The sequence below is a fragment of the Oryx dammah genome, unplaced genomic scaffold, assembly GCF_014754425.2.
Source record: "Oryx dammah isolate SB20612 unplaced genomic scaffold, SCBI_Odam_1.1 HiC_scaffold_17, whole genome shotgun sequence".
NCBI lineage: Eukaryota > Metazoa > Chordata > Mammalia > Artiodactyla > Bovidae > Oryx > Oryx dammah.
The window spans coordinates 60,547,279-60,574,954 of NW_024070201.1; the positions used below are offsets into that span (position 1 = coordinate 60,547,279).

Here is a 27,676-nt window from a genome sequence, read left to right on the forward strand (position 1 = left end):
CCCTCAAACGAGGCCTCTTACAGAATTCTCCAGCTTCCTGGAGGATAACTCACCTGGCACACAGTGGAGCTGCCCTAGTTGTCTCAGTTGTGACCATCCTAAAGGGATTGATAACCAGCCAGTCCCAGACACATGAGCAAGTCAAAGTGAGGAGGACGCTCAGCCAACCACAGCTGGCCGAAGAGGCAGAAGCAAGACCAGCAGAGATCAGCCAAGCCAGCCCAGACCAGCTGAACTCCTGTGAACTGGTACAATAAACAAATGTTTATTTTTGTATGCCACTGAGCTTTTGTGGTTTTCTCACTACATAGCATTATTTTGTCAATGGATATCTGATACACTACAGCTCAAACATTCAACAATTGAAGAAAGGTGCAATGTTGTGCAACCTTTAAGAACGCTGTGTAGACGTACAGTCATCCCTCAGCATCAATGAGGGGATTGGTTCCCAAATCCCCGGGGGTATAATAATCAGAGAATACTCAAGTCCTTTGTATAAAGCAGTGTTATTGTTGTTGTTTAGTTGCTTAGTTGTGTCTGGCTCCTTTGTGACCTCATGGACTATAGCCCACCAGGCTCCTTCTGTCCATGGGATTTCCCAGGCAAGAATACTGGAGTGGGTTACCATTTCTTTCTCCAGAGGATCTACCTGACCCAGGGTTCGAACCTGTGTCTCCTGCATTGGCAGGCAGATTCTTTACAATGAGCCACCAAGGATGCCCCATAAAATGGAGTAGTATTTGCATATAATCTATGCATATCCTCTCTAGGTTACTTATAATAAGTAATGCAATGAAAATGTTGTGTAGATAGTTGCTGGCACATGGCAAATTCAACTTTTGAGGTTTGGAACTTTTTGAAAAAAAATGTTTTTTAAGTATTTCTCAATCTATTGGTTGAATCCGTGGACACAGAATCTACAGATTGGAAGTGCTGACTGTAAACGGACTTGAAGTGTTCACGACAAACTGATAGACTGCAGAAGGAGGAGGAGATTGAAAAACAATGTGTATAATATGACACCATTTTCCTAAAACATGCATTTCTATATTTGCATATGAAAATGTCAGGTCTAATATACAACAAGATGCCAACATGGTTATCTCTGGGTGGTAAGACTTGCCGTAATTTTCATTTTATGTCACTCATATAATTGTTCAAAAGGGAGAAAACAACTTTGCTGTATAGTACATTTGGTTTGGCTATCCTTTGGCTTGTTGGTAAAAATCCTGGATATTTTTTGATTATGTTTTGTAGAGGAGGGCGCCAGAAGTTATTCCTGCAGCATCCTGTGCAGGCAATGAGGACACCACCTCTTCCAGGACTCACTAAGGGTTGCAAGTATAAGAACACACCTATCTAATTTCTACTGGCAAGCCTGAAAAGAGAAGTTCACACCAGTGATCTTCCCAGCCTACCATTAGAGCCTGGGAAGCCTTAGAAGTCCTTGCCTTGGAGACAGGGATGGGGAAACTGGGAGCAGAGTAGGACACCTCTAGAAACTTCCTGCCTGTGGGGCTTAGTTATACATCTTGGACAAACAAAAGAAATCTTCCTCTAAGTTCTTACTAACAGGGTGTCAGATGTCATACATTCAGAATAAGAAATTCAATGCCCCAGGGCAGGCCAAGGATATCTAAGGTGCTAATCCTTCCTAAGGCTGAAAGGACTTTCTTTTCTTTCTTTAAGCTTCCTTCCTTCCTTGCCCCATTTCCTATCCCTCCCAATCACTCAGGGAGTGCCCTCCCTCCCTCCCTCTCTATTTTCTTTCTTTCCTTAACTAATATTTGGGAGTTAGGCCTTCATTTAAGATAATTCCTAATTTATAGCAAATCTATCCCTGTACTTTCCTGGACAATCCTTATTTTGCAGTAAACCCCCAATCCTTTTTTTTTTTTTTTTCCTGTCACTATTTCTGTTGCTAAAACCCTCCAGCTAGAGCTGGTGAAAATTGCACATCAGGCTGATGAACTCTACAGCAGTCATATATAATCTGACTTCAGCTGACTGTGCTTATACACTAAATTTCCTTTCCTCATTCCTACTTATTTCTTGTTCCCTAATGTGAGTTTAATCCTTTTCTATTCTTGTCATGCCCCAGCACCTCACATTCCAGAGACACTGACTCCTAACACGTGAGGTCCAACAACTGCCCTTCCTCCTCCTCCAAATGTTATCATTTGGTTTCCTCTTATCAACAGCCCCCAGCCCCAGAAGCTCCCTCCAAGACAGAGGTTCTGTAAGTGAGGGTTCACAAGATCATGTGGAGTCCCCAAGGCACTCCAGGTGACCCATGAATCTTTTAAAATGAATGCAGAATTTTGTCTTTAAGTCAGTTTTTAGTTGAGAGTCTCTAGATTTCATCTACTTTCCATAGGACTCTGGCAACCTAGGACTTTTCTTCTTCACTCACTTCCTCTTTCTTGCATTTTTAGGCTCACACCTTTTTGACTGGTGTCCTCTTTGTCTACACACAACTTGGCTGTACCATGAAATAGAATTACCAGGTGTATTAGTCTGCGCAGGCTGCCACAACAGACGACCACAGCCTGCGTGGCCGCAATGACAGAAATTAATTCTCTCATGGTTCTGGATGCAAGAAGTCCAGGACCAGAGTGCCAGGATGGTTAGTTTCTGGTGAGAACTCTCTTCTTGGCTTGCAGATGACCACTCTCTTACTATATCCTAGCACGGCCTTTTCAAGGGGTGGGCATACAGGGGTGGAGGTAGGGAAGGTCTCTTTTCTTTTTATTATTATGCTACCAATCCTACTGAAATAAGGCCCCATCCTTCAAACCTCATTTAATCTTAATGACCTCCTAAAGATCCTGTCTTCAAATACAGTCACATTGGAAGTTAGGACGTCAACATATGATTTACAGGGTGTTGGAGGGATGGCATATGGTTCAGTCCATAGCACCAAGGATAAAATAACTTGATTTAAGATATCAAAGTTGTGATCTTTGTTACACCGGCAATAGCTTTCTAACTTATCTTTCTGCTTTTTAACCTGCCCTTCACGCTGTAGCCAACCACACCTTGCATAATCACCATGTTGGGAGAAATTTCTTCACTTCTGATGCATTTTGCTATATGGAGAAGCAGCCACTAGGTAACACTCCTGGCCTCCATTCTCTGCTGCCCCCCAAAGAGCCCCACATCAGTGGTCCAGGACCTTCCTCTCCTCTGCTTCTTGGGAATGAGCTGCCCACACGGAGCCTTCTTTCTTCTCTGATCCTGTGTATGCAGAGTCTTAGAGGGACTCCCTGGTGTGTTAGCATTTCCTTTTGGTTCCTTCTCAAGGTTCCCTTCTCTCTGCCATTATACCTACTGTTCTTGTATGTTGTCTACTTTTTCAACTAGAGCCTTTACATTTTGTCATAGTTGTTTTAAATGGCCTATCAATCATTTCACAACCTGCATCATATCTATACCCAGTTCTGATTCTTGCCGTGCCTCTTCAGACTGTATTTGTTCTTCCCTTTTATCATGTCTTGTAATTTTCCATTGAAAGGCAGACATGACCCATTAGGTAATAGGAACTAAGGCAAGTAATCTTTTAGTGAAGTTTTATGTAAATCCGGCCAGCAGTTGGGTTGTGTTTCACATTTGCTATAACCATAAGGAAACCAGGGGCTTCAAATTTCTCTAGAGTTCTTTTTTTAAAATCTCCTTTGTTGTCTTTGGGTTTCCCTAAGAACTCCTTCTGAAAAATAGTCTGAGCCTTACAGTTCTTTCAGCAGTAATTCACTTATACAGGAGCCCTGCTAATGTGATGGCAAAGAGTGGGGGAAGGGAAGCATTCTATAAACTTATGATTAAATTTCAGTCTTCCTGTGGGCTTGCAACATTTAACAAAAGTTTCTTTGCTATCCCTTCCCTCTTAGGTGATACAGAAAAGCTAGAGGGGCTGGAGACAGGAAAATGCTCTTTCCCCAAAAGAGAGGATATATGTATATGTATAAATGATTCATTTTGCTGTATAGCAGAAACTAACACAACACTTTAAATCAAATATATTCCAATAATTTTTTTTAAAGTGCTCCTTCCCAAGATGAGATGAGGCTCCGAAAAGTTTTTTTCACTGGGGAGTAGTCAGTCCTGTGTAATGGAGAATACTCTGGACATATTTCAAAATAGTTACTTTCCTTGTCTACCTGCCGAGACATAAAATGATTTTTTTCTTGGCACTTCACCACCTGGTGCGGTTGTTAGAGGTAAAACCACAAAATATCTGTCCCCTGCTCTCGAGATAACAGCCCCCAGGGGAGTCCCACTCTCCTGTTAGTCCGCACACAGCCTCAGCCATTTATCAGCATGATTATTCTACTGTTCCTACCAGGTTCTGGTTCTGGCAGCTTCTGCTCAGGTAAGCTGATCTTGACCTTGAGTATCTGCAGCCACTTGTCTCTCCAGATTCATGGTGGTGGTTTTTCCTGAAACCTCACTTTTCTGGTGAGTCCAAGAAAAGTCCCTGCTTTTCAGCTTTTTTCTTGTAAGGTCAGGAGTGACAACTTCCAAGCTCTTTTATTGTTGAATCTGAAACTGAGAGTCCCAAGGCAAGCTAATTTTTTTTGATTGCCTGAAGTTAGTCTTTTCTTTAGTGAGTTTTGCTTTGATTATGAAACCCAATAGTTGGTAGTTAACCAGCCCATCCACTCCAAGAACCTACTTTATGTTACTTGAATTCATTTAAATTTATTGAGACATTTTATGGGCCAGAAGATGTTCTATCTTGGCAAATTTTGTGAATTTGAGAATAATGTATATTCTACTGTTGTTGGGTAGAATTTTCTGAAATGTCAATCAGCTCAAGCATAGTTAATGCTATTCAAGTCCACTATTTGCTGATTTTCTGCCCACTTGTTCCATCAGTTATTAAGAAAGCAGTTTTAAAAATTTCTGTAATTGTGTATTTGTCTCTCTCTCTCTCTCTTTTTTTTTTTTTTTGCTTCATTTATTTTGCAGTTTTGCCATTAGGTACACAGACATTTAGGATTGTTATGTTCTCTTGATTAATTGATTAATGTGATTATGATAAGACTTCCTTTTTCTTAGCGATGTTCTTTGTTCTGACACTCCAACTTTCCTTTGATTAGTGTCAGTATGTTATTTTTTCCCATCTTTCTACTGTTTAGCCCATTTGTGTCCTTATCAGTTCACTTCAGTTCAGTCGCTCAGTCATGTCCAACTCTTTGTGACCCCATGGAGTGTAGCACTCCAGGCTTCCCTGTCTATCACCAACTCCCGGAGTTTACCCAAACCCATGTCCATTGAGTCAGTGATGCCATCCAGCCATCTTATCCTCTGTCGTCCCCTCTCCTCCTGCCCTCAATCTTTCCCAGCATCAGGGTCTTTTCAATATTTAGGGTGTATTTTCTGTAGCACCACATAGCTGTAATCACTATTTTACACAATTTGACAATCTCTGCCTTTTAAACTGGGGTGTTTATATGATTACCATTAATGTGATCATTAACATGGCTAGATTTGATTCTATCATCTTGCTATTTCTTTTCTATTTGTCTTATCTGTTCTAGGTCCCCCCCCCCGAGTGTTGTGTTTGTCTACCTGCTTTGGGATTTCTTTTTAATGTTGCTTGCATTTTATACACACACATATATATGTATATATCCTAAACACACACACACACATGGGCTTCCCTGATGGCTCAGTTGGTAAAGAATCTGCCTGCAATGCAGAAGCTCCAGGTTTGATCCCTGGGTCGGGAAGATTCCCTGGAGAAGGAAATGGCAACAAATCAAATCTCTCTCTTCTGCTTTAGGGTTAATTGAGTAATTTTTATAATTCCATTCTGTGACCATTGTTGGCTCATTAGCTCTAACTCTTTGCTTTCATAATTTTGCATTGCTTTAGGGTTGAAAGCACACTTTTTCACACTATCGATGGAAGTTTACAGAGCTGATTGCTAAAGAACACTCACAGGACCCCAAATGACAATGTTTATAAAAACCTGCAGGAAAGGGATATAGTATACAACACTAAAGACAGGCATCAACAATCAAAGGCTATCTCACAGGAATGGGTCTGGAAAAGCCAGAAAGAATCACCTATTGTCCCCCTTTCTGTAAAAGCCATAGTCAAATTCAATTCATCTATTGGGTGAGGAACCACTGCTGTAGGTACAGAATACCTCAGAACGCAGGAGCCCCACAGAGCACCCTGCCTGGTCATGTAAGCGTATTCTTCCTTCATAAGAGCAAAGTCTTCCAGAAATCTCAAAAACAATGCTGACAAGCTGCAAAAATTCCCTCCAAATTCCTCAGACACTGGGTTTCAAGATAACGTGATGAATGGGTATGTTTCATGCCTTCACTAGGAGTCAGTGCTATGCTGGATATTTAGGAAAACTGATCAGGTTAGTTCCTAAGTGAAAAGTAAAAGTGTTAGTCGCTCAGTCATGTCAACTGTTTGTGGCCCCATGCACTATAGTCTTCGAGGCTCCTCTGGAATTCTCCAGGCAAGAATACTGGAGTGTGTAGCTATTCTCTTCTCCAGGGGATCTTCCCGACCCAGGGATCGAAATGGGTCTCCTGCATTGCAGGCAGATTCTTTACCATCTGAGCCACCAGGCCTTCACCAGGAGTCAGTCATATGCCGAAAATTTAGCAAAACCAGAGTCACAGAATAAGCCACTTGAAGTTGTTCCAGGTATCACTGATTCTCTATTTTTTAAACTCATGTTTCTCTGTGTTTTTCCGTTAGGATAGTTTCTATTGCTATGCCTTCAAGTGCATTAATATTTTCTAATGCCTTTGTGATATTGTGATTTGGTTTATGAAATATATATTCGGTCTTTGTCTCCTTCTTGACACAGAGCTAAAACCCCTTAGATTTTCCTAAATGATAAGAGTAATAAAGGTGTCTTTTGTTATTTGTAACAAGTCCCTTTCACCTACCTTGAGTTTAATTTAATAAGATGATTTTGTAAAGTGCCGAAGGATGGGGGAACTAGCCGTGTGGTTATAGGATTGGAACTCTCAGCCATATCCCCCAACTTCCAGACTCCAAGGAGGTGAAAGGGGCTGGAATGTGAGTGAATCACTAATAGCCAATGATTTAATCAACCATGCCTATGTAATGAAACCTCCATAAGCCCCAAAAGGAAAGGGTTTGGTGAGCTACAAGGACCTAACAGAAACAGAAGAGATTAAGAAGAGGTGGCAGGAATACACAGAAGAGCTATACCAAAAAAGGCTTAATGACCCAGATAACCACAATGATGTGGTCACTCACAGAGAGCCAGACATCCAAAGTCAAGTGGACCTTAGGAAGCATTACTAAAAACAAAGCTACTGGAGGTGACAGAATTCCAGTTGAGCTATTTAAAATCTAAGTTGATGTTGTGAAAGTCCTGCACTCCATATGCAAGTAAATTTGGAAAACTCAGCAACGGCCACAGGACTGGAAAAGGTCAGTCTTCATTCCAGTCCCAAAGGAAGGCAATGCCAAAGGATGTTCAAATTACTTTTGAACATTCATTTCACATGCTAGCAAGGTAATGCTCAAAATCCTTCCAGCTAGGTTTCAACAGTACATGAACTGAGAACTTCCAGATGTACAAGCTGGATTTAGAAAAGGCAGAGGAACAGCAACTGAGCAACTTCACTTTCACTTTTCACTTGCATGCACTGGAGAAGGAAATGGCAACCCACTCCAGTGTTCTTGCCTGGAGAATCCTAGGGACGGGGGATCCTGGTGGGCTGCCATCTATGGAGTCGCACAGAGTTGGACACGACTGAAGCGACTTAGCAGCAGCAGCAGCTGAATCATAAAGCAAGGGAATTCCAGAAAAACATCTACTTCCGCTTCACTGACTATGCTAAAGCCTTTGACAGTGTGGGTCATAACAACCTGGAAAATTCTTAAAGAGATGGGAATACCAGATCACCTTATCTGCCTCCTGAGAAACCTGTATGCAGATCATGAAGCAACAGTTAGAACTAGACATGAAACAGTGGACTGGTTCCAAATAGGAAAAGGAGTACATCAAGGCTGTATATTGTCACCCTGCTTATTTAACTTATATTCAGAGTACATCATGAGAAACGCTGGGCTGGAAGAAGCACAAGGTGGAATCAAGATTGCCGGGAGAAATATCAATAACCTCAGATATGCAGATGACACCACCCTTATGGCAGAAAGTGAAGAGGAACTAAAAAGCCTCTTGATGAGAGTGAAAGAGGAGAGTGGAAAAGCTGGCTTAAGCCTTAACATTAAAAAAACTAAGATCATGGCATCTGATCCCATTACTTCATGGCAAATAGATGGGAAAAAAGTCGAAACAGTGACACATTTTTATTTTCTTGGGCTCCAAAATCACTGCGGAGTGTGACTGCAGCCACGAAAATTAAAAGACGCTTGGTCTTTGGAAGAAAATCTATGACAAATCTAGGCAACATTTAAAAAGCAGAGACATCACTTTGCCAACAAAGGTCTGCATGTCAAGGCTATGGGTTTTCCAATAGTCATGTATGGATGTGAGAGTTGGACTATAAAGGAGACTGAGCACTGAAGAATTGATGCTTTCGAGCTGTGGTGCTGGAGAAGACTCATGAGAGTCCCTTGAAATGCAAGGAGATCCAACGAGTCAACTGTAAAGGAAATCAGTCCTGGGTATTCATTGGAAGGACTGATGCTGAAGCTGAAAATCCAACACTTTGGCCACCTGATGCAAAGAACTCAGTGGAAAAGACCCTTGAGGCTGGGAAAGATTGAAGGTGGGAGGAGAAGGGGACAACAGAGGATGAGATGGTTGGATGGCATCACTGACTCGATGGGCATGAGTTTGAGCAAGCTCTGGGAGTTGGTAATGGACAGGGAAGCCTGGCGTGCTGCAGTACATGGTGTTGCAAAGAGTCAGACACGACCTAGTGACTGAACAACAGCAAAGACACAGAAGTCCTCAGAGAATGGTAAGTCCAGAGGACACATGGAAACTCGTGTCCATTCCCACACACCTTGCTCTACGCATCTCCTCCATCTGGCCATCCTTGAGTTATACCCTTTTATAATCAAGTACATAAAATGTTTTCCTGAGTTCTGTGAAAAATTCTAAGAAATTAATTGGACCAAGGAGGGGATTCAATCTATAGACAATCAGTCAGAAGCACATGTAACAACTTGGACTTCTAACCAACATCTGAAGTTGGTGGGGAGACAGTCATGTAAGATTGAACACTTAACCTGTGGGATCTGACATCTCTGGGTAGATATGTCAGAGCTGAGTGAAACTGTAGGACCCTGGTGATGCTGCAGAATTGCTTGGGAAAACCCCAGACACATTTGGTGGTCAGAAGTGTCAAAGGCGACAAAATATAGTGGTATTCAGAGAGTATTCAGTATGTAATGTAAATGAAAGCAATAGTTTTTCTTTATAATGATGCAGTGTATTTTTCATCTTAGGTATAATTTTTAACCCCCGGAGTTTCAATTTAAGTCATTTTTATATCTTCATTGTCTCTTCTGAATCTTCTAGACATACTGAATACAATTATAATAACTTTCAATGATCTTCCCTGTTCACTCTAACATCCGTGTCTGTTCTGGGCCAGTTTTATTTGATTGATTATTCTCTTCATTACAGGTTGTTTCCATGCCTTCTTGTACCTGACTGGATGCTAGTAACTGTGTTTTATCTTGTTGGGCGCTGGATATTTTTTGCATTCCTCTAAGGTTTTTCTTGAGCTTTTTACCTGGGATGAAGTTCAGTTACTTGGAAATGTTTTTTTTCCAAGTGTAGTTTTTGTGCTCATTACGCATTTTCTGGAGTAGTGCTCTGACTGCGGCTAATTATTCCCCGCCACTGAATCAAGACCTTCCTGAGTATACACTCTACCAGTGCCCCAGGAGCTGCCTTTCCAGTCCAGCTGCCGGGAACAGGCATCATTCCTGACTCTCACTATTCCGTCTCACCTTTTCAGATGGTTCACTCCTCAGGCTCATGGATGCACTGATCAGTACTCTACTGAATATTCAAGGGGACCCTCTGCTGATCTTTGGGGTCTCTCTCTTTGCAGTTGTCTGCTGTCTGGTTCTGTCTCCTAAGAAATGTGGCTGATTTGGTCCCTGGACACTCACCTTTCTCTTTTCAACTCGGGGCATCTGCCAGGCTTCATCTTAGTTTCTCCTCTCTGAATTGTATCCTGGAAAATATGTGAACAAAAGCAAACTGGGACTGTGGTAGGAGTCACCTTACTTATTTCTAGTGTCCTTCATTCTAGTGACCAGTGCCTTTGAAAGTGTCGTTTCATATATTTTGTCTGTTTTTTGTTTATCTGTTTGAAGTGGAACTGTAAATCCAGCCCCTTTTCTCATCCACCTTGACCAGAAGTAGAGATTGGTAGTTATTATTATTCTACTATTTATTCAGAATAGCTTTTGGGCCCCTACATGCACCAGGTACTGCCCTAGGTGCTGGGTATACGATGAACCAACAGTAATGGTCCCCAGACTCAAGGTGAATCTGTCTTATGGGAATCAACTTGTGGCGAAAGGCAATAAATGTGCTGGTCCCTGGAGTTAGCACATAAACATGAATCATATGTGGTCCTTCCTCTCAAGGAATTCAGAATTAGGGAAGACAAAGAAGGCAAATTTCTTAACCCAATGCAGACTGTAAAAAGTGGTATGTGTGAGAGACAAAGGTTCTGGGCATATTTAGAAAGAAGTAATAAGTTCTGACTGGAGGTAAAAGGGAAAATCTCAAGGGAAAGATGACATTTGAGTTGAGCCTTGAAGAATGTGTGCAATTTTGAGCAGAGAAGTAGAAAAAGGTAGAATGCTCAAGGTGCTTTTAAACCTGAAAGCAGCTAATCATGATTGCTCCTAGTAGACATAGCCATCAACTTGCTCTTCCCTGCCAACAGAACTCTAACCACGTGGTTCACAGGAAGCTACATACCTTCCATCCCCAGGAAGTGAATCGTGATTTGCCTAAATCAGCCCTGGAAATTCCAGTCCCCTTGCCTGTCACTGGATCCGGCACAGGCCTGTGACACACTTCTGGCCAATGAGATGTGAAGGGATGTCTGCTGGAAAAATCTTCTTCCCAATAAAGAGAGGTAACACTTTTTTTCCCCATGCCTCTCAGAGAAAAAAACAAAACAGAAAACCTGGTTCCTTACTGATGTCATCAAACCACTTGAATGAAACACTCTGAAACTGCTCTAACAGATGTTTTGTTCCATAGATGACAAGGTTTTCCTATTGTTTCAATAACTTCTGGCTGGATTTTGTTGTTTTGATGACATTATTTGCAGCCAGAAATAGCAGATCAGCATACCAGCTCACCTTTTTGAAATTTGCTTTTCCTTTCCACTGGTACAACCTGCTGTTAAATGTCACTCCCCTTGCTTCTGGTTCCTTTGCCTCATCAAGAATAAAGATTAAAAATGACAGCATACTTAGCCAATATGTGCACATAGGAAGAAATAGAAGGCAATTTTTAAGATGAAAGAAAGCAATTACACAGTGAAATACCTTGACTATTTAATATCATCACTTACTCCGGACTCTCTGGTTGGGAGGACTTAACCCTCGTAGGATAGTAGAGGGATGAAAATATAAAAGAAGAGAATGTAGGGGACTTCCCTGGTGGTCCAGTAGTTAAGAATCTGTCTTGCAATGCAGGTGACTGTGGGTTCAATCCCTGGTCGAGGAACTAAGATCCCACAAGCCGTGAAGTAACTAAGCCTGTGTGCCCCAACTACCGAACCAATATGTCACAACTAAAGAGTCTGTGCACTGGAGCAAAAAATCTCCCATCATGCAACTAAGACCCTATGCAGCCAAATAAATACATAATAAATAGATACCAAACAGAGAGAGAATGTAGGCAAGCTCAGGGGAAATGATGTAAACTTCCCCCTGCAGAGCAGTGCTGGAATTCTCTTGTGATTCCCACAGGAGCCAAGACTACCTCTGGAACAATCTAACTGTTGGAAACTACTAGTGTCTGGCAGAAAACCAACTAGAATGGGGGCAAAGGATGTGCAATTCTCAATCCCTGGGGTCAGGGCCTGCCGCTGGCAATGCTGCAAATAAGTAAAGACTGTCTCCAGTCTCCACCCACTTTCTCATTTTCTCCTTCCTTACTGTGGTGTTGGAGAAGACTCTTGAGAGTTCCTTGGACAGCAAGGAGATCCAACCAGTCCATTCTAAAGGAGATCAGCCCTGAATATTCATTGGAAGGACTGATGCTGAAGCTGAAACTCCAATACTTTGGCCACCTGATGCAAAGAACTGACTCATTTTAAATGATCCTGATGCTGGGAAAGATTGAAGGCCGGAGGAGAAGGGGATGACAGAGGATGAGGTGGTTGGATGGCATCACCAACTCAATGGACATGAGTTTGAGTAAACTCCGGGAGTTGGTGATGGACAAGGAGGCCAGGCGTGCTGCAGTTCATGGTGTTGCAAAGAGTCGGACAAGACTGAGCGACTGAACTCAACTGAACTATCCTTCTCTTTCTTTAGCTCTGATCTTTTTCTGTGCTTCCTCCCACTCCTCCTCTTGGCCCGCCTCCACCCCCCTACCCCCTGCCCCACTCAACAAATCTCATCTTGCCTGTCCCAGGAGCACAGAAGGTACTAAGTTACCTGCCTCAGGGGCCATGCCTTTTCATTGGGAGCTCTTACAAACCCAAAGTAATGCTCCTCTATTGTTTGAAATCCTAACCTCTGGACAGGCAGTGGGGGACTCACTGCTCAAGCACAGCACTTTCTGTCTCATGCAAAGGCAGTGCTGGTGGGGTGAGACACCAAAGAATATGTCCCACTGCCAGGGCTCTCTTCCAGCTGATGGGAGGCACAGGATCACAGGGACATCTCCTCAAGTCCTGCTGCTGTCAATTCACACAAGACCTTATCCTCTCATATATTCAGACCCCTGCTGTCTGGCTTATCCCTCTCACCTTCTGTCTCTGTTTAAATGTCCCTTCTTCCAGAAGGCCTTCCCTAATCCATCCCCTCCACGATAGTCCATGATACTGAGTACCTACCTTCCTAACTTGTCATGCTGATTTGCAATCTGTGGCTACTCAGTAAATCAGTACCCAGCCTAGCCCTGACTGCTCAGTATATTGAATGAATGAGTAAGTGAGTGAATGAATATCTGTTCACCTACACTACAGCTCTACAGAAACCATGACTGTCATGTTACCCTTTTGTATCCTCAGCAGCCGGTCCAGGGCTTAGGTCATGGAGGGCACACAATCATTATTCACTAACCGATTGAAAGAAGCCTTCAAAAGATGGGTACTTGGATCTATACTGTTGTTGATAATGTCCTGACATCCTTATTGTAAGAGAAAGAAACACAGCCCAGTGGACTCTAGAGAATCAGGGATGGGGGACAGAGCAAGATGGTGGAAAAGCTCTGGGAGTACAGCTGTCCCGGGCAGGGGGAGGTGGGAACGGGGGGTGGGGGTCCTCTTCAACCACAAGTAAGTTTAGTTTCCTAGGGATTCTTAACCTGAGGCACACAAGTGGGGCTTCCAAAGAGCCATGCATCCTCTGTCACTTCAATCAAACATTCAAGCCAGCAGCTCTAGGTACATTTTTTTTTGCAAGAAGGTCCACAGTTTCCAATGAGTTTCAAAAGGCTGTGACACATGAAGAATTATTGGTCTACCTGAACTGTCCAGTATGATAGTCACTAGCCACGTGTGACTATTTAAATTTCAATTTAAGTTCAACTATCAGTGCCTCAGTTACACTAGCTACGGGTCTGGTGTGTTCACTAAAGTAAGTAACTGAAAGTCGCTCAGTGGTGTCCAACTCTTTGCGACCCCATGCACTGTAGCCTGCCAGGCTCCTCTGTCCATGGGATTCTCCAGGTAGCAACACTGGAGTGGATAGCCGGTCCCTTCTCTAGGGGAACTTCCTAACTCAGGGATCGAATCCAGGTCTTCCGCATTGCAGGCAGATTCTTTACTGAGTCACCACTAGCCACTCCCTATTGGGCAGCCCAGATACAGGACGCTTTCATCACTAGACATAGTGATGAAAAGATACAGATAAGATTTGTTCAAGACAAGCGGTACTTTTGTAAAGTGAGTTGCCATCCTTTAGAAATGAAAGCGGACATCCAAGATCCTGATTCTTTTGAGATCTGCTTGGGGCCTGCACTTCCGCTGGCAGCGGGAGTACACAGGGCTGCTCAAGGTAGATGGTCCCACACCATGTTGAAGTCATCTGTCTGGCCCTCCTCCTGCACCAGGTTTGCGACCCTGCTTTCCAGAAGACCTTGCCCACCCGGGTCTCCTTCCAGTCTGTTGAATTTGTAACCAGACTCCCAAGTTTGGTTAGGAGAGTGAAAGTCGCTCAGTCCTGTCTGACTCTTTGCGACCCCATGGACTATACAGTCCTTGGAATTCTCCAGGCCAGAATACTGGAGTGGGTTGCCATTCCCTTCTCTAGGGGATCTTCCCAACCCAGGGATCGAACCCAGGACTCCTGCATTGCAGGCGGATTCTTTACCATCCGAGCCACCAGGGAACCCCAAGTTTGGTTAAGTGGGGTTGAGTTTGTTTTGAGAGCACATCTTGAGGCGGGGTCTAGAGCTGAGTTGGAAGTTGGGGCGGGGGCGGGGGGCAGCGCCTCCCTCCTCTCAGTTCTCCGGAACTGGAAAAAGAGAGAGGGAGTTTTACCCCGAACATCTGTTGCTCGACAAAGAACTTCCCGGTCTTCTTAGGAGCCCTCCAGTCTCCGGCCCAGTCCGCCTGGGCCCGCCCCTCGCGACGAGATCGCGGGGAGGGGCCCAGGCGAAACCGGAGCCCCGCGCCCACCACCCGGGCGGGCGACGTGGCTCCGCGGCTCCGGCCTCCCCCCGCAGCCCGGCGGCCAATGGGCGCGTGAGCGGGGCCGTCCGGCGCTCCCCTACCCGCCGCCCGGGGCGCGCCCCTCCGCTCTGGCACGGGGCGGGCGCTGGCCGAGGGGCCGGCCCGTCCCCTCCCTCCCGGCGCCGGCCCTGGCCCCAGCCCCGCCGCCGCCGCGCGCGCTCTAAGCCCCCATTCCCGAGCCGCCGCTCGTCGTTCGCTCGGAGCCTTCCCGCGGGCCGCGCTCTCCTCCGGACGATGGCGCGCGGCGGCCGCGGTCGCCACCTGGGGCTGGCCCTGGGGCTGCTGCTGGCGCTGCTGCTGGCTCCTCCGGCGCTGCGGGCCAAACCCACCGTGCGCAAGGAGCGCGTGGTGCGGCCCGACTCGGACCTGGGCGAGCGGCCGGCCGAGGACAACCAGAGCTTCCAGTACGACCACGAGGCCTTCCTGGGCAAGGAGGACTCCAAGACCTTCGACCAGCTCACCTCGGAGGAGAGCAAGGAGAGGCTGGGGTGAGGCCGCGCTCGGGGACGCCGCAGGTGCCGGCGGGGCCCCTCGGGCCGGAGCCGCGCTGGCCACCGGCCGCAAAGCGAAAGCGAAATCGGCCGCCGGGACCCGAGGGCGTGGGCCGGGTGGGCAGGGCGGCGGGGCCGAAGCAAAGTTTGCCCGCGGGCGCCGGAACCTTGCATAGAGATCGCCGCCCAGGGCCGGGGTGGCTTCCCGCGGGGAGGCGAGAACGTGGCAGCGGTCTCCGGAGCCAGGACGACCAGGGCCCGCCCCCTCCCCCGGGTTGCATCAGAAGGGAGGGGAGGGAGCGTACAAAAGAAGAATTTGTCCACGGTGGCCTTTTAGTGATAGGAGTTCTTCCCCCACCTTCCTGGTTTCTCTCTTCTCCCATTCCAGGAGGGGAGGCAGGAGACACTGCTAAGGTCTCAAGGATGATCGTTAATGGATCAAAGAGGAAGGGGCAGGCGGAGGCTTGATTCCTGGACCGTGTCCCAGGGCTGGGACTGAGGTGTTCTTGTCTTGTGCTCAGTCTCCCCCATATCTGAAGGATGGAGTATAAGAATCCTGCTGTTAAGAAAGAAGGGAGGGGCATTAGGAGATAGGGATGAGGGGTGGGAATGGAAACTGGTCCCTTCGTTTCTGTCTCCAGCATCTTCTATTGGCAGCCGAGGGCAAAAGGCTGGAGGGTGGTGTGGTGGCAGGTTGTGAATTTCACCCTTGAAGGCAGCTGAGTCAGGAACCAAGCCTGGGCAACAAAACGTGGGTACATCTCAGTACACCCCCTGCACAGGCCCTGGAGAGACTCTTGGGCGCTGTCAGAGGTTCTCTGGAAACCCTTCCACAGAGGAGTCTACAGCCAGCCTGAGCCCAGATGGAGACCTGGCTGGGGAGGGTCCCAAGAGCCCTGCTTACTGGGCACCAGGCCTCCAGGAATCTGCTTCCCAGGGGTGGAGGGTCTTTCTGCCCTGCTACAAGGAAAAAGAACACAGCTGTCCCTGTGCGGATGGGGCCACCAAAGGCCAGTGCGATTGGACAGCCTGTGAGGCTAAGTTACACCTATTGTGTAGGTGCACCATCTGCCTTCGCTGATAGAAAGGATCTTTGAACTTCAAAGTCACCTCCTAACAATTATGTTTTATTCTGCAGAGAAGTACTTTCTCTTCTAGTTTGAGCCTTAACAATGGGGGCCATTGATGAGTTCAGTCCATTGTATTGCTTTGAGGCACTTGGAGGCTGATTTATTCAGGGGCCCTGGGTGGCAGCCATTTGTCACCAGTGAGGAGGAGGGGAGGAACTGGAGTAGGGAACTCTAGTTTAATGTCCTAAAGCTTCCAGTTTAATGCTTTCATCAGGACCAGTAAGCCTAGTGGTGAGAGCAGGACCAGTAAGCCTAGTGGTGCTGCATCTGACCCTTGGATGGAGACTTTTGCTGCATTCATTTACTAATGAAAAAAAAATTTGAAAGAATGCTATGTGCTCAGCAGGGTGTTAGATACCTGACAACTACAAAGATAAAACCTTATGCTTTAGGCCATAAGTGCTTACAAATCATATGCAGAGAAGAGAGGTTGGAGCAGATGCTACGCATAATTGCCCCCTAAAGCTTCAAGCTGGAGACAGGGGCTGGGAGTGGGGGGAGCGGTGGGGAGGTTGGGATGGCACCTGACCAGGGCTTGTGGCATGACTCAGAGGTCACCAGGCTTACGAACAGGGGAAGGCATTCCTGAAGAGAGTAGCCTGCTTGTAGACAGTTTTAAAATCTGTTCCTTTGGATTCCGGGTGTTGGGACAGTAAAGGGACGGGGCAGGAGGAGTGGGAGGTGGCAGTGGCGAGGAGGCCAAGGCAGGACAGAGGGACCTTTGTGAGGTGGAGATTAGACATTATCCAGTACACGGTAGAAATGTTATTATCCCAAAATGCATTAGGAAAGTTGGACTGGCAGCAGCGCAGAGAACGTAACCGAGGCACAGAAGGGGAGCCCGGGGCAGGGGTGGCCGTGAGTGCCTGAATCAGGCATGGTGGGAGAGGGCAAACCCTGAGCCATGTTGGAGGTGGAACTGGCAGTGCTTGCTCTTGGCTCAGCGTGGCGGGGGCGGGGAGAGGAGGGAGCAGTCTAGAGTGGCATCTGGTCTCTGGCCTGAACCACTTCAGGGACAGTAGACACACTGCTCACCTACAAAGTTAATCTGGGCTTGGGTGGGTGGGGCGCGGGTTGGAAGGTTGGAAATGAAGGGTGGGCGCGATATGGGATGGGCTGAGTGTGAGAGGCCATCTTTCTGTCCACAGCTCCAAGTCTGGGCTGCAGGGTGGGGGAGCGTGGCTGGATCCAGGCAGCTTCGTCACCACCGTCTGCGCATAGATTCTGAAAACGTGGCAGATCTAAGGCCCCCAAAGACAAAAAGAAGTAGGGACCCATAGGCTTCGGGCAGTTGCAAATGTGGTGCACAGTCTTAGAAAAAAATATAAATTACTTGCCAACATTTAGCATCGGAGTGACTTCACATACAGACCCCAATTTTTGGTTTCTGTTGATACCCATGGCCTGTTATTCCATGTGGAGGTCATTGTCTGGAGCAGAGCTGGGCAGCCTTGTTTGGCAGCTGGTGGGCGATCCCCCGATGCTTCTCTGGCTTCTTTTTTTTACATTTTTATTTATTTGGCTGCACTGGGTCTTTGTTGTGGCCTGCGGGATCTTAGTTCCCTGATCAGGGATCAAACTGAGGGTCCCTACTTTGGAAGCTCATCAGAGTCTTAGTCACTGGACCACCTGGGATATCCTGCTTTGCTTACTTCTGTTACCTGTTTGTTGAGTTCTCCATCCACCTGTGTTTGGGATTATTGTCCTTAGTGAGGAAAGGTGCACACCGTCTCCTCTAACCCTTGCAACATTCCTTGTAAAATAGGTGTCCGGTTTACAGATGGAGAAACAGAGACTCAAGTTATATGCCCGAGATCACTCAGGACTAGGATCCTGGTGTTCTGATTGTAGCATTTGGTTTATCTACATCATAGCTACCTTTTCCTATAGCTCATGTTTGAGATTTTTAAAGAGAGAAGTTAGAACGATTTATGCTTCCAGCAAATATTTATTGAGCTCCTACTATGTGTCAGGCTGAGCTATGTCCTGGATGTTTCTTTGGCATACGTTGGATGCTATCCTTTCCAAAAAGCAGATTGTATACTGTCTGATGTCATTTGGTCTTTGCTGGTTTGAGATTCTGCTTCTCAGTTGGCTTTGAACAACTGATGGCATGTCACCACTGCCAGGACTGGAGCAGTGCCTGGCACATAGTAGGTAGGCTAAACACTTGACAGTATTGAAAGAATTCTGCTGTGTTTGGCTGTCATTTCCTGGAAGCAAGGTACTTGAGGTTTAGTCTTTTAGTCTTGAGACCTAAATTGCAAGAAAGGGACAAGCTCCTGAGAAAGAGGAACTTGGGCTACCCAGGTTCAGGTAGGGGATGGAGACTTAAGTACTAATGAACTCATTTCCATTTCTGATCAAAGAGCAACTAATTAGCCTGTATGACCTCTTTTCAGGTAAATGAACTACTATGGTAAAACTTTCTTAAACACTGGAAGTAGCTTTCAGGAGTTTTTGAAGTTCCTCTCAGGGCTGGCATCCCCAGCGTGGACCCTCTGGCCTAAGAGATGGACACTGTTGAGGTTCCCAGCTTGACATTTGCTTTGCACAGGGGTATGAGGTGCCCCAGTGAAGTCCAGTGGGGAATTTCTGGAACCCGGGCCAGCTGTGGAGCAGGATATGCCAGTGGACATAGTTGCCTTCACCCTAAGAGCAGGAGGTTGAGGTTTCTGCAGCTGCTCGAGTTTTTTGATTAGGTTCTGCAATGTCAAGGCCCTTTCATCCCTGACATTTTTTTGCTTTGTCCGAGGTCTGGTCTCCTCCTGCTTTAAGTTTCAAGTCTTTGAATCCAAAGTGGTGAGATAAAGGAAAATAAAAATCTCACTTATTTTTTGTTGGGTTAGTTAGAAAGCTAGACTCTTCCATCTTGGAATTGGGTTTAGAGCCAGAGGACATGGACTCTGACTCCAGTGGTACCAGTTATTCCCTCATTACTTTAAAAATGAGGGAGTTAAACTACATCAGGGAAAACCGCTAGGTTTCGTCTTACAAGTCAGCTCACTCAATTGGTAGTGTCTATCTGCAGAGCATGTGGTGAAAAGGATTCTGAGGTCACATCAAGGTCTATGAGGACAGAACGGCCTGATCCACTAGTGTCTGATGTTGGCACTGGGTGGGTGGAGAGAGACATATCATTCTTGGAAAACTTAAACTTTAAGGTCCTTTCAAGCATCGCCGGGTCATTGATTTTACTTTAGCACTTAAGCATTTTAGATTCTGCAGGTGTTTGATCTCTTTCTGGGTCAGGATCACACAAAGCCTCATGGGTTGTTGTTGTTGTTTTTTAACTACAGGAAAATTGTTGATCGAATCGACAGTGATGGAGACGGCTTTGTCACCACTGAGGAGCTGAAAACCTGGATCAAACGGGTGCAGAAAAGGTACATCTATGATAATGTCGCCAAAGTCTGGAAGGATTATGATCGGGACAAAGACGATAAAATTTCCTGGGAAGAATACAAGCAAGCCACCTATGGTTACTACCTAGGTAAGCTGGGGCCCAAGTAACAAGCTTCTTGTGGGAAATTACTCTCTCATCATACCTACCCACTTCAGGGAGATGTCACAGTCTGCTAAGTAGAACCTGGTTAAGTAGAACAGTGTAACATCCTGTTTTGCTTACTAACAACACAATGGGCTGCTTTCTTTGAGTGAACTTGTAGGTGGAAGGGGGTGAGGGTCTACTAAAAAATAAGCTGCTCTCTAGCCTGAGCTTACGATCTCAGAGGCATGTCCAGAGAACAAAGCAGAGAGGAAGCATGTGTGCTGAATTTCAGACAGCAAGGACTGGGTAAACTAGAACAGTCTCAGAAGGCTTCCTGGTGGAGGGTGGTTTAGGAACTGGGCCTTAAAGAATGGATTTGTATCTGGAGAGATAGAGATGAGTGGGGAAGGTGGGTCAGCTGGAGGGACAAAGATGCTATGATGCCTTCAGCAGTGGGCAAGGTTTGGACATAAGACATGCTTGTTTGGGAGGAATGATGGAGGAGGTGTGTGCCCAGCATGGGGTGCAGACATGTTAGATGGCTGCCCAGTAGAGGCCATATGTAACAGGACAAGCCTGAGGAGAAGTAAAGACACACGCTCCCAGCTAGATTAAGAGAGGTCTTGAAAGATCTGCAGGAACTTAGAACAGATGTCCCAGGTAACAGGGAGTCTTTGTATGTTCTGTGTCAAAGAATATGATGAAAGTAGGGTACTACAAAGTGAAGTAGGATATTAATATGGTCTCTAGCCTATGTTTTCCACCACTTGCTATAATGCCCCTAACAAGCCTTTAGGGCCTGGACTGTAGGGTGGCCTGGAGGGACAGACACTAGAGGCATTCTGAAATAAAATGTTTCAGAAAGTCGACACATCAGGACCTTCTGCCCTTCATATTAAATACCACGGGGCATGATCTGGAGGGGAACGCTTTCCTTGGTAGTGTTCATGTTTCTGCGCACATCCTGCAGGAAACCCCACAGAGTTTCAGGATACCTCAGATCATCACACCTTTAAAAAGATGCTGCCACGGGACGAGAGAAGGTTCAAGGCTGCAGACCTCGATAGTGACCAGACAGCCACCCGGGAGGAGTTCACCGCCTTTCTGCATCCTGAGGAGTTTGAGCATATGAAGGAAATTGTGGTTTTGGTAAGATACCCAAAGAGCCTGGACTGGGAAAAGACCAAATCGAAAGCAGCACCAAAACCTTATCCTTTCTTGCAAAGTGAGAATGTTCTTCAGCCCAAGGGGAACTGGACAGGGACTCTGAAGTGGAATACACTGGAATGCCTGTGTACTCAGGAAATGAGTCAGGGGAGGGGAGCTGCTGTAACAAGTAGCCCCCAATCCCAGCTATTCAACACAATAACTGAAAATTAGTTCTTGCTTTACCAAGTCCAGGGTAGATGGTCCCCATCAGTGGATCTTTTGGGCGGTTCTCAAGTGCTGGCAGGCCCCCAGGCCTTTTCCGTCTTGTCCTCCACCGTCCTGTGGCTTTGAGGTCATCCTGGCCAATCCCCTGTATTCATCTGATAGACAGAAGAGAAGGACCGAGGAAAAGGCACAGTATTTCCTGTACTGGCCAGGAAATGACACCTCCCTTCCTTTTACATTCCATGAGCTCCTACATTTGCCATGGGCTCCTACACTGACAGTTTAGATGTGTGCCCAGAAAGAGCAGATGGGTTTAGTGAGCAACTCGCTAGCCTCATTTGCCAGCTTTGAGGGAACTAGAATAAGACTCAGAAATGGAATGCACTGGACTGTTAAATCATATGGAAACGTAAGGTCAGACCATGTCTAGAAAGGGTGCTCCCCTTGGAGTGTGTTTGCTTTCCATAGTGTCTTGTTGGGTCCCAAGTGTCTTCATTTTCCTTGACATTAAAGCAAATCCCGATCCCGTTTCCAGGGCAGGCATCCTGAGGCAGTTTCAATTGTTTTGCTGCTGGGAAACAACCAGCCCTGGACTATTTCCGTTTTCCAGTCTTGGATGGGTTCGCTTATGGATGCTTCATCCTTATGACCACACTGACCCTGAGGACTGGGCAATGGCTCTAAGAATCATTCCTTTAACACCCAACATCCACTTAGTGATGGCTAATTTGCCAGAAGACAGTGAAGATGGGGAAGTGGATTATGTGCTTCTGGATTGACTCAGTTCTCAGGTTGGCTGTTTTCTTTAGGATGCCTTTGAGTTTCTGTGACAATGGACAGTAGACTCATTTAATTACTTACCCTAGCAAAACAAAAACAAAAACCCTAGTTTAGAGGCCAAATGTACTAAATACACAGTATTGGGTGGCCAGAAAGTTCGTTCGGGATTGTCTGTACGCTGTTACTTATTGGCCACCCAAATGTATTCAAGTCAGATACACTTTTATTTTCGAATTGTTCACAGTTCCGTATTTTCCTGACATCACCTTGGTGTTCATGGTCCAGTTAGCAACGGAATCTATCTTGGTGATCATTTTAGTCCAGTGGTTTTCAAGCTGGATTCCTCACAGTACACAGAGACGATTAGGCAGGAGAGTAGAGGTGGTTAGCCTGGCAGGGCTTCAGAATAAGAGAACGTCTGGGCTTATAGGTACATTTTCATCTGCAAAGAGTGTTCTGCTTTTAAAATGATAGGCTGGGGGAGGAGGGACAGAAGCCATTGCCTGCTTTTTACAGATCACAGACTAATGCCCAGGGAGGTCAGGAGACGAGCCAGAAGTCCTCAAGCCATAAAAGCCAGACAAAGGAGGACAGTAGTTAGATTTACTGAGAGCACGGAGCTATCTTGCATCTCTTCCCCCTTTGCTTCCTAGGAAACTCTGGAGGACATCGACAAGAATGGGGACGGCTTTGTGGATCAGGATGAGTATATTGGTGAGTGCTGGCCTGCAGGCTTGCTCCTCTGTCCCAACTGGGCACCAGGCCTCCCCCACCTGTCTGGCTACTTTTCCTCAGACGTCTCCTTTAGCAGCAGCTGCAAGTCTGTTGGTGTCACTCCTGTGACTTCCCAGTGAGAGGGACTTGTCACACCAGTCCTCGGGGTGCAGGGTCAGCGAACTGCATTGCAGGCAATACAGTGCCTCAGGGAGGCATTCCTGGTGGAGAAGAGCCCAGGCCAGCCATTGACCCCACGGCTCTGAGAGGAGCTCTTCATCACACAGTGGAGTTTCTCCCTTTGCAAGATGGGACTAGCGATCCGATCCCAGAGCTGAGAAGGGGGGCTAGAGCGGACAGTCTCAGGGGACAGACTCTACAGCAGACTGTTCGCCAGCAGGGCCTAGAAATGGAGTAGACAGAGCTGTGGTCAGCAGAACTGTTTACAGGCCCAAGCTGTCTGCAGAAGGGCATTCCTTCTTAGGTAAATATTTTACAGAATGCATAGTCCCCCCACATACGGCTGTTTTATGCCTCTGGTTTTTGGTCTTTCATTGGGAGTACTGTTCCCAGCTTTTTGTCCTGAAGGGCTCCACTTGAGCAACATCCAGAAGTGTGTTTGCAGGTAACCGAGCCCTGGTCAAAGGAGGCTCCAGTTAAGCCCCCAGGTCAGAAGCCACTGCTCCTGGTTAGAGCCCTTCCCAGGAGCCCTTCCAGCCTGAGGGACTGAAGGAGGCAGCACAGATATTTTCATTTGATCCTCAGCAGTTGCTGCTTGGGAGGTTTGGCACATGGCCCCAGCTGCAGGCCACCTTTTCAGGATAGCTCTTCTCTTCCCAAGTGTCAGTAAAGTAAAAGCTGGGAAATCGTTTGAGGGGTGGGATGGATATAACTTTTGTGCAGATATTTAATAGAGGCAGTCAGTTACCTTGAATAAAAGCAGCACCCACGTTGCCATCAGTCTCCGGTTCGTGCTAAACTGTGCCCTCCCAAACACAAGAACAAGTACCTGCTGTAAAGAAGAGCAGTTTCTTGCAGCCGTTTGGAATTACACGTGGTCTGAAGCAGCAAACGCTGTTCTCCTGTCTGTGGTAACGGCAGCTCTCGCCTCAGTAACTGAAGCCATCTCGGTGGCCCTCCCTCTGTAGAGCAACCAGTGCTGACAGCCCCGTTGTCATTGTGGACCGCGCAGCCTGTCTCACGCCTGGTGCACACGCATGTGAGCCCCGCACACCCAGTGGTGAGGGAATTCAACCTGAAGGGAAGGCAGGGTGATTAAGACAGTGCAGCTCTTCTGATTTCAAGTGTGTGCTCTCCTTCACTCTCTTCCTGATCCACACTGAAAAGGTGCATGGCGGGGGGCAAAACTCTTGAGTGACTTTGCCTAAAAGAAACGTTTTTTTGGCCCCGGACACTGGCAGAGAGGCTGATGGGGGCATTGTTCTTGAAAACTGAATTCTGAGCGACTTGCTGTCAGAGACCAGGTGCCTGGTCTAGCAAGCTACTTCCTTTAGGGAGGAGCCTTCTCTACAGGCAGGGACAAGTGGTGACATGGTACAGTGGGGAGAATGCTGGAATTAAGAGTCCTGGCTTCTCCACTTACTAGCTCTGTGACCCTGTGGGAGTCATGTAATCACTCCATATAAGCCTCAGTCTCCTCATCTGTAAAACGGGAAGGCACAGCACCCATGTTCCCAGGATAGTGTGGGTCTACTTGTAGCTGAACCCAGCCAGGGTTTCGCCTCTCTTTTTCCTTCATTCACTATCTACTCTACCACCTGGCGTTTCCAAGCTGTTTCCATCAAAGAGAAATTGCCCACAAGGTATCTTTCTTTTCCTAGAAAATCTAATGGCTTAGCAAACAGTGGATAAGCTTTGCCTTTTTCTTTTCCCTGCCATTTTGTAAAACAAGGTTATTGATCTGTCTTATAAAATTGCTTTAAGGGTAAAGCAAAATATATGTGAAAGCCCTCTGGAAATGATATAAACAGCAACAGTAATAAACACAGTGGTTAAGGCTATGGGTTGGAAGCAGAGTGCTTGTGTTCCTATATAGTCAAGTACATTCTCATGCTAGCTGTGAGTTCTCCTTGGGTTAAGGCTGTGCCTCAGTGTTCTCATCTATAAAGTGGGAATAACAACACCTACTTCATAGGATTGTACTGAAAACTCAAATTTTAAAAAGTATGCATTCTGTACAGTATCTGGACTATAGAAAGTGCTGGTATTGGTCATTATTATTAGTTTTCACCTGTGTAGTTCCAGCCTGGGTTGTAGAAGGCTTTCACAGAATGTCCCATTTGACCTTGATAATAAGCTTTTGAATAATAAATTACTGTCTCCACTTTAGACAAGGCACTGGACTAAGTCAAAGGCCAGAATTCACCTTCTGGCTCCCAAGCACAGTTCGTTCTCTTCCACTCACTGGCCTTTAGAGTGCATAAATCATTGTATTCTTTACCCAAGAGGTGATTGCCCCCTAGGTATCTGCTTAGGTCTCTTGACTGCTGGAGGTCAGGTTTTCTTAGATTTACCTTCCCACTGGTCTTCATAACCAAGAACAGCCTTCCCTTCTAGCTGATATGTTTTCCCATGAGGAGAGTGGCCCTGAGCCAGACTGGGTGCTGTCAGAACGGGAGCAGTTTAATGAATTCCGGGACCTAAACAAGGACGGGAAGCTGGACAAAGATGAGATTCGTCACTGGATCCTCCCCCAAGACTACGACCACGCGCAGGCCGAGGCCAGGCACCTGGTGTACGAGTCAGACAAAAACAAGGTATTTCACAGTCTTCTGGGACCGTTCCTTGAAGGGAGACGGTTTACATAAGATTGGTTCTGTTTGCTTCTTTGATGTTTGCCTTGGCCTGTGCGCCCGTGCCCTTATTGGCCTCTCTCATTCCTGCCCTACATCTGAGACCTGTGAACTTGGCGGACATCACGATAACCCGCAGTGAGCTCATTAGGCCAGATGTTCCTATTCCTAGAGAGCCTGTTGTGGGTTGCACTTGGGTTCACTGACATCTCCTAGGATCGCAGAGCCAGTCACTTTGTTGGCTGTAGGCAGGCATGGATCTAAGAGGTGTGCCCTGCATCACCCTAGGACCAGCTTTTCATAAATCCATTCACTTCTTCAGCAGACTCTCATCAGACATCTACAGCATGTGAGGCAGAAGGGATCCCATCACAAGAAGGCCCAGGCATCCTCAGGCCAGCTTCCTGTGCCGCCTCCAATGCCAAGAGCCACTGGTCAATATGCAAATACAAGATGTAGAAAGAGGTCCTGCCTCTTCCCATTTGGATCACTGCTCCGAATTCTCGGGAGACAGTCAGGTTCTGCAGTCAGGCCATAAAAGGGAAGTGGAATTCTTCAGGGCCTGTTTTGGGAATGCCGGCACTGCATGTAGACATAACCAGACTCTGGCTTCTGAATTCCTTGAGGACTTTTCCGATATATTTTAGCACAGTGTTTATGGCAGGAAGCTGTTCCATTTAGGGTTTTGCAGAGCAATGATGGTAGATGAAAGAGGTACCCAGCAGTTTGTTAATTATGAATTGTAATATTTTAAATGTTGCAGATCAATGAAATAGCATGAGTGTCAGGCTGAGCTATTTACTCAGAGTTTCTGTGACAAAGCGCTTTCTTCTCTCCTCTAGGATGAAAAGCTTACTAAAGAGGAGATCTTAGACAACTGGAACATGTTTGTTGGAAGCCAAGCTACCAATTATGGGGAAGACCTCACCAAAAACCACGATGAGCTCTGATGCACACTCACCATAACATGACAGACTGCATAATAGCCTTTCTTTTATTGTCCTGGATGGTTGCAACAGTTGTCTCACTTACAGCAGTTATGTCTCCACAGAAAGCAAATTTATCACCTCAGATTGGGGTTAAAATTGTTTTTTACTCAATATTTGCTGGAAAATACGCACCACTATTCTTTGAGTAACATTTCTCTTCAAGCACATTAAAATCTTGGTAAATTGCAATGCTCTATGGGGATACATTACTAAAACATGACTTTTTAGCTTTTTCCATGAAATCTGAACGAAAGAAGAATGAAATTTGAAAAGCCCTATTATTCAGAAGTTAGGTAGGTGGAGAGAGGGCAGTATATGGAGTGACTGCTGTGCATTTTAACTGCAGATTTTTTTCCATTTGCCACCTTTAATAGTTGGTAAGGGAAAATTCTGATTAAGCTTCAGTGGTATCTCTTCCTACACAGGCTTCTTTCAGAGCAAGGCTGATTATTTCAAATTCTTCCTTCTTGATGTACTCTGAGCTATTACTGTAAATGGCATATAAACCTCTGTGCATTTTTCTGTATGAACCTGCTAATGTGCACAACAGATCCACCCATCTTTGTTTTTTGTCTTTTTTTTTTTTTACAATAAGAAGCATTTAAGAAAGATAATGTGAAAAAGAAAGGAATTTTAAAGGTAGGGAGAAAAGATGAATGTCAGGCATTTGAAGAACTATAGGAAAATGGTAAACACTTTATTATACTTGAGAAATTCTTCTTGACATGTAAATGAAGTAGATCTGATCTTTGAAAAAGTGACTAGAAATCCAATCCATTTCCTTGCTGACCTCTGACAGGAATAGAGTGGGGTCCTAGGGAAGACTGCCTAGTGGAGCTCTGGAACCCATCTCTTCCGGTCTGGTGAATCCACAGCCTTCCAACCTGCCCTGGGACCACTTACACCATGGAGTTGACAAAGTAGTATTCCAAGCCACGGGCTAAACTGGAAGAAAGAACTTTTATAGGTTGAAATTCCACCTTATAAGTAGAAAGTGAATGAATAAAGGATCCCTCTGAGGATTTTCTATT

General features: G+C 46.1%; 1 protein-coding gene across 1 annotated transcript; it reads left to right on the plus strand.

The window, feature by feature from the left end:
* The first annotated feature begins 14,817 nt into the window (after nucleotides 1-14,817).
* On the plus strand, nucleotides 14,818-27,676 carry RCN1 (reticulocalbin 1). Its single transcript, XM_040258947.1, has 6 exons — nucleotides 14,818-15,352; nucleotides 19,785-19,978; nucleotides 20,946-21,124; nucleotides 22,783-22,843; nucleotides 25,421-25,620; nucleotides 26,499-27,676. The coding sequence occupies exons 1-6, from the start codon at nucleotides 15,099-15,101 to the stop codon at nucleotides 26,604-26,606; spliced, it is 996 nt and encodes a 331-aa protein (XP_040114881.1). The 5' UTR covers nucleotides 14,818-15,098; the 3' UTR covers nucleotides 26,607-27,676.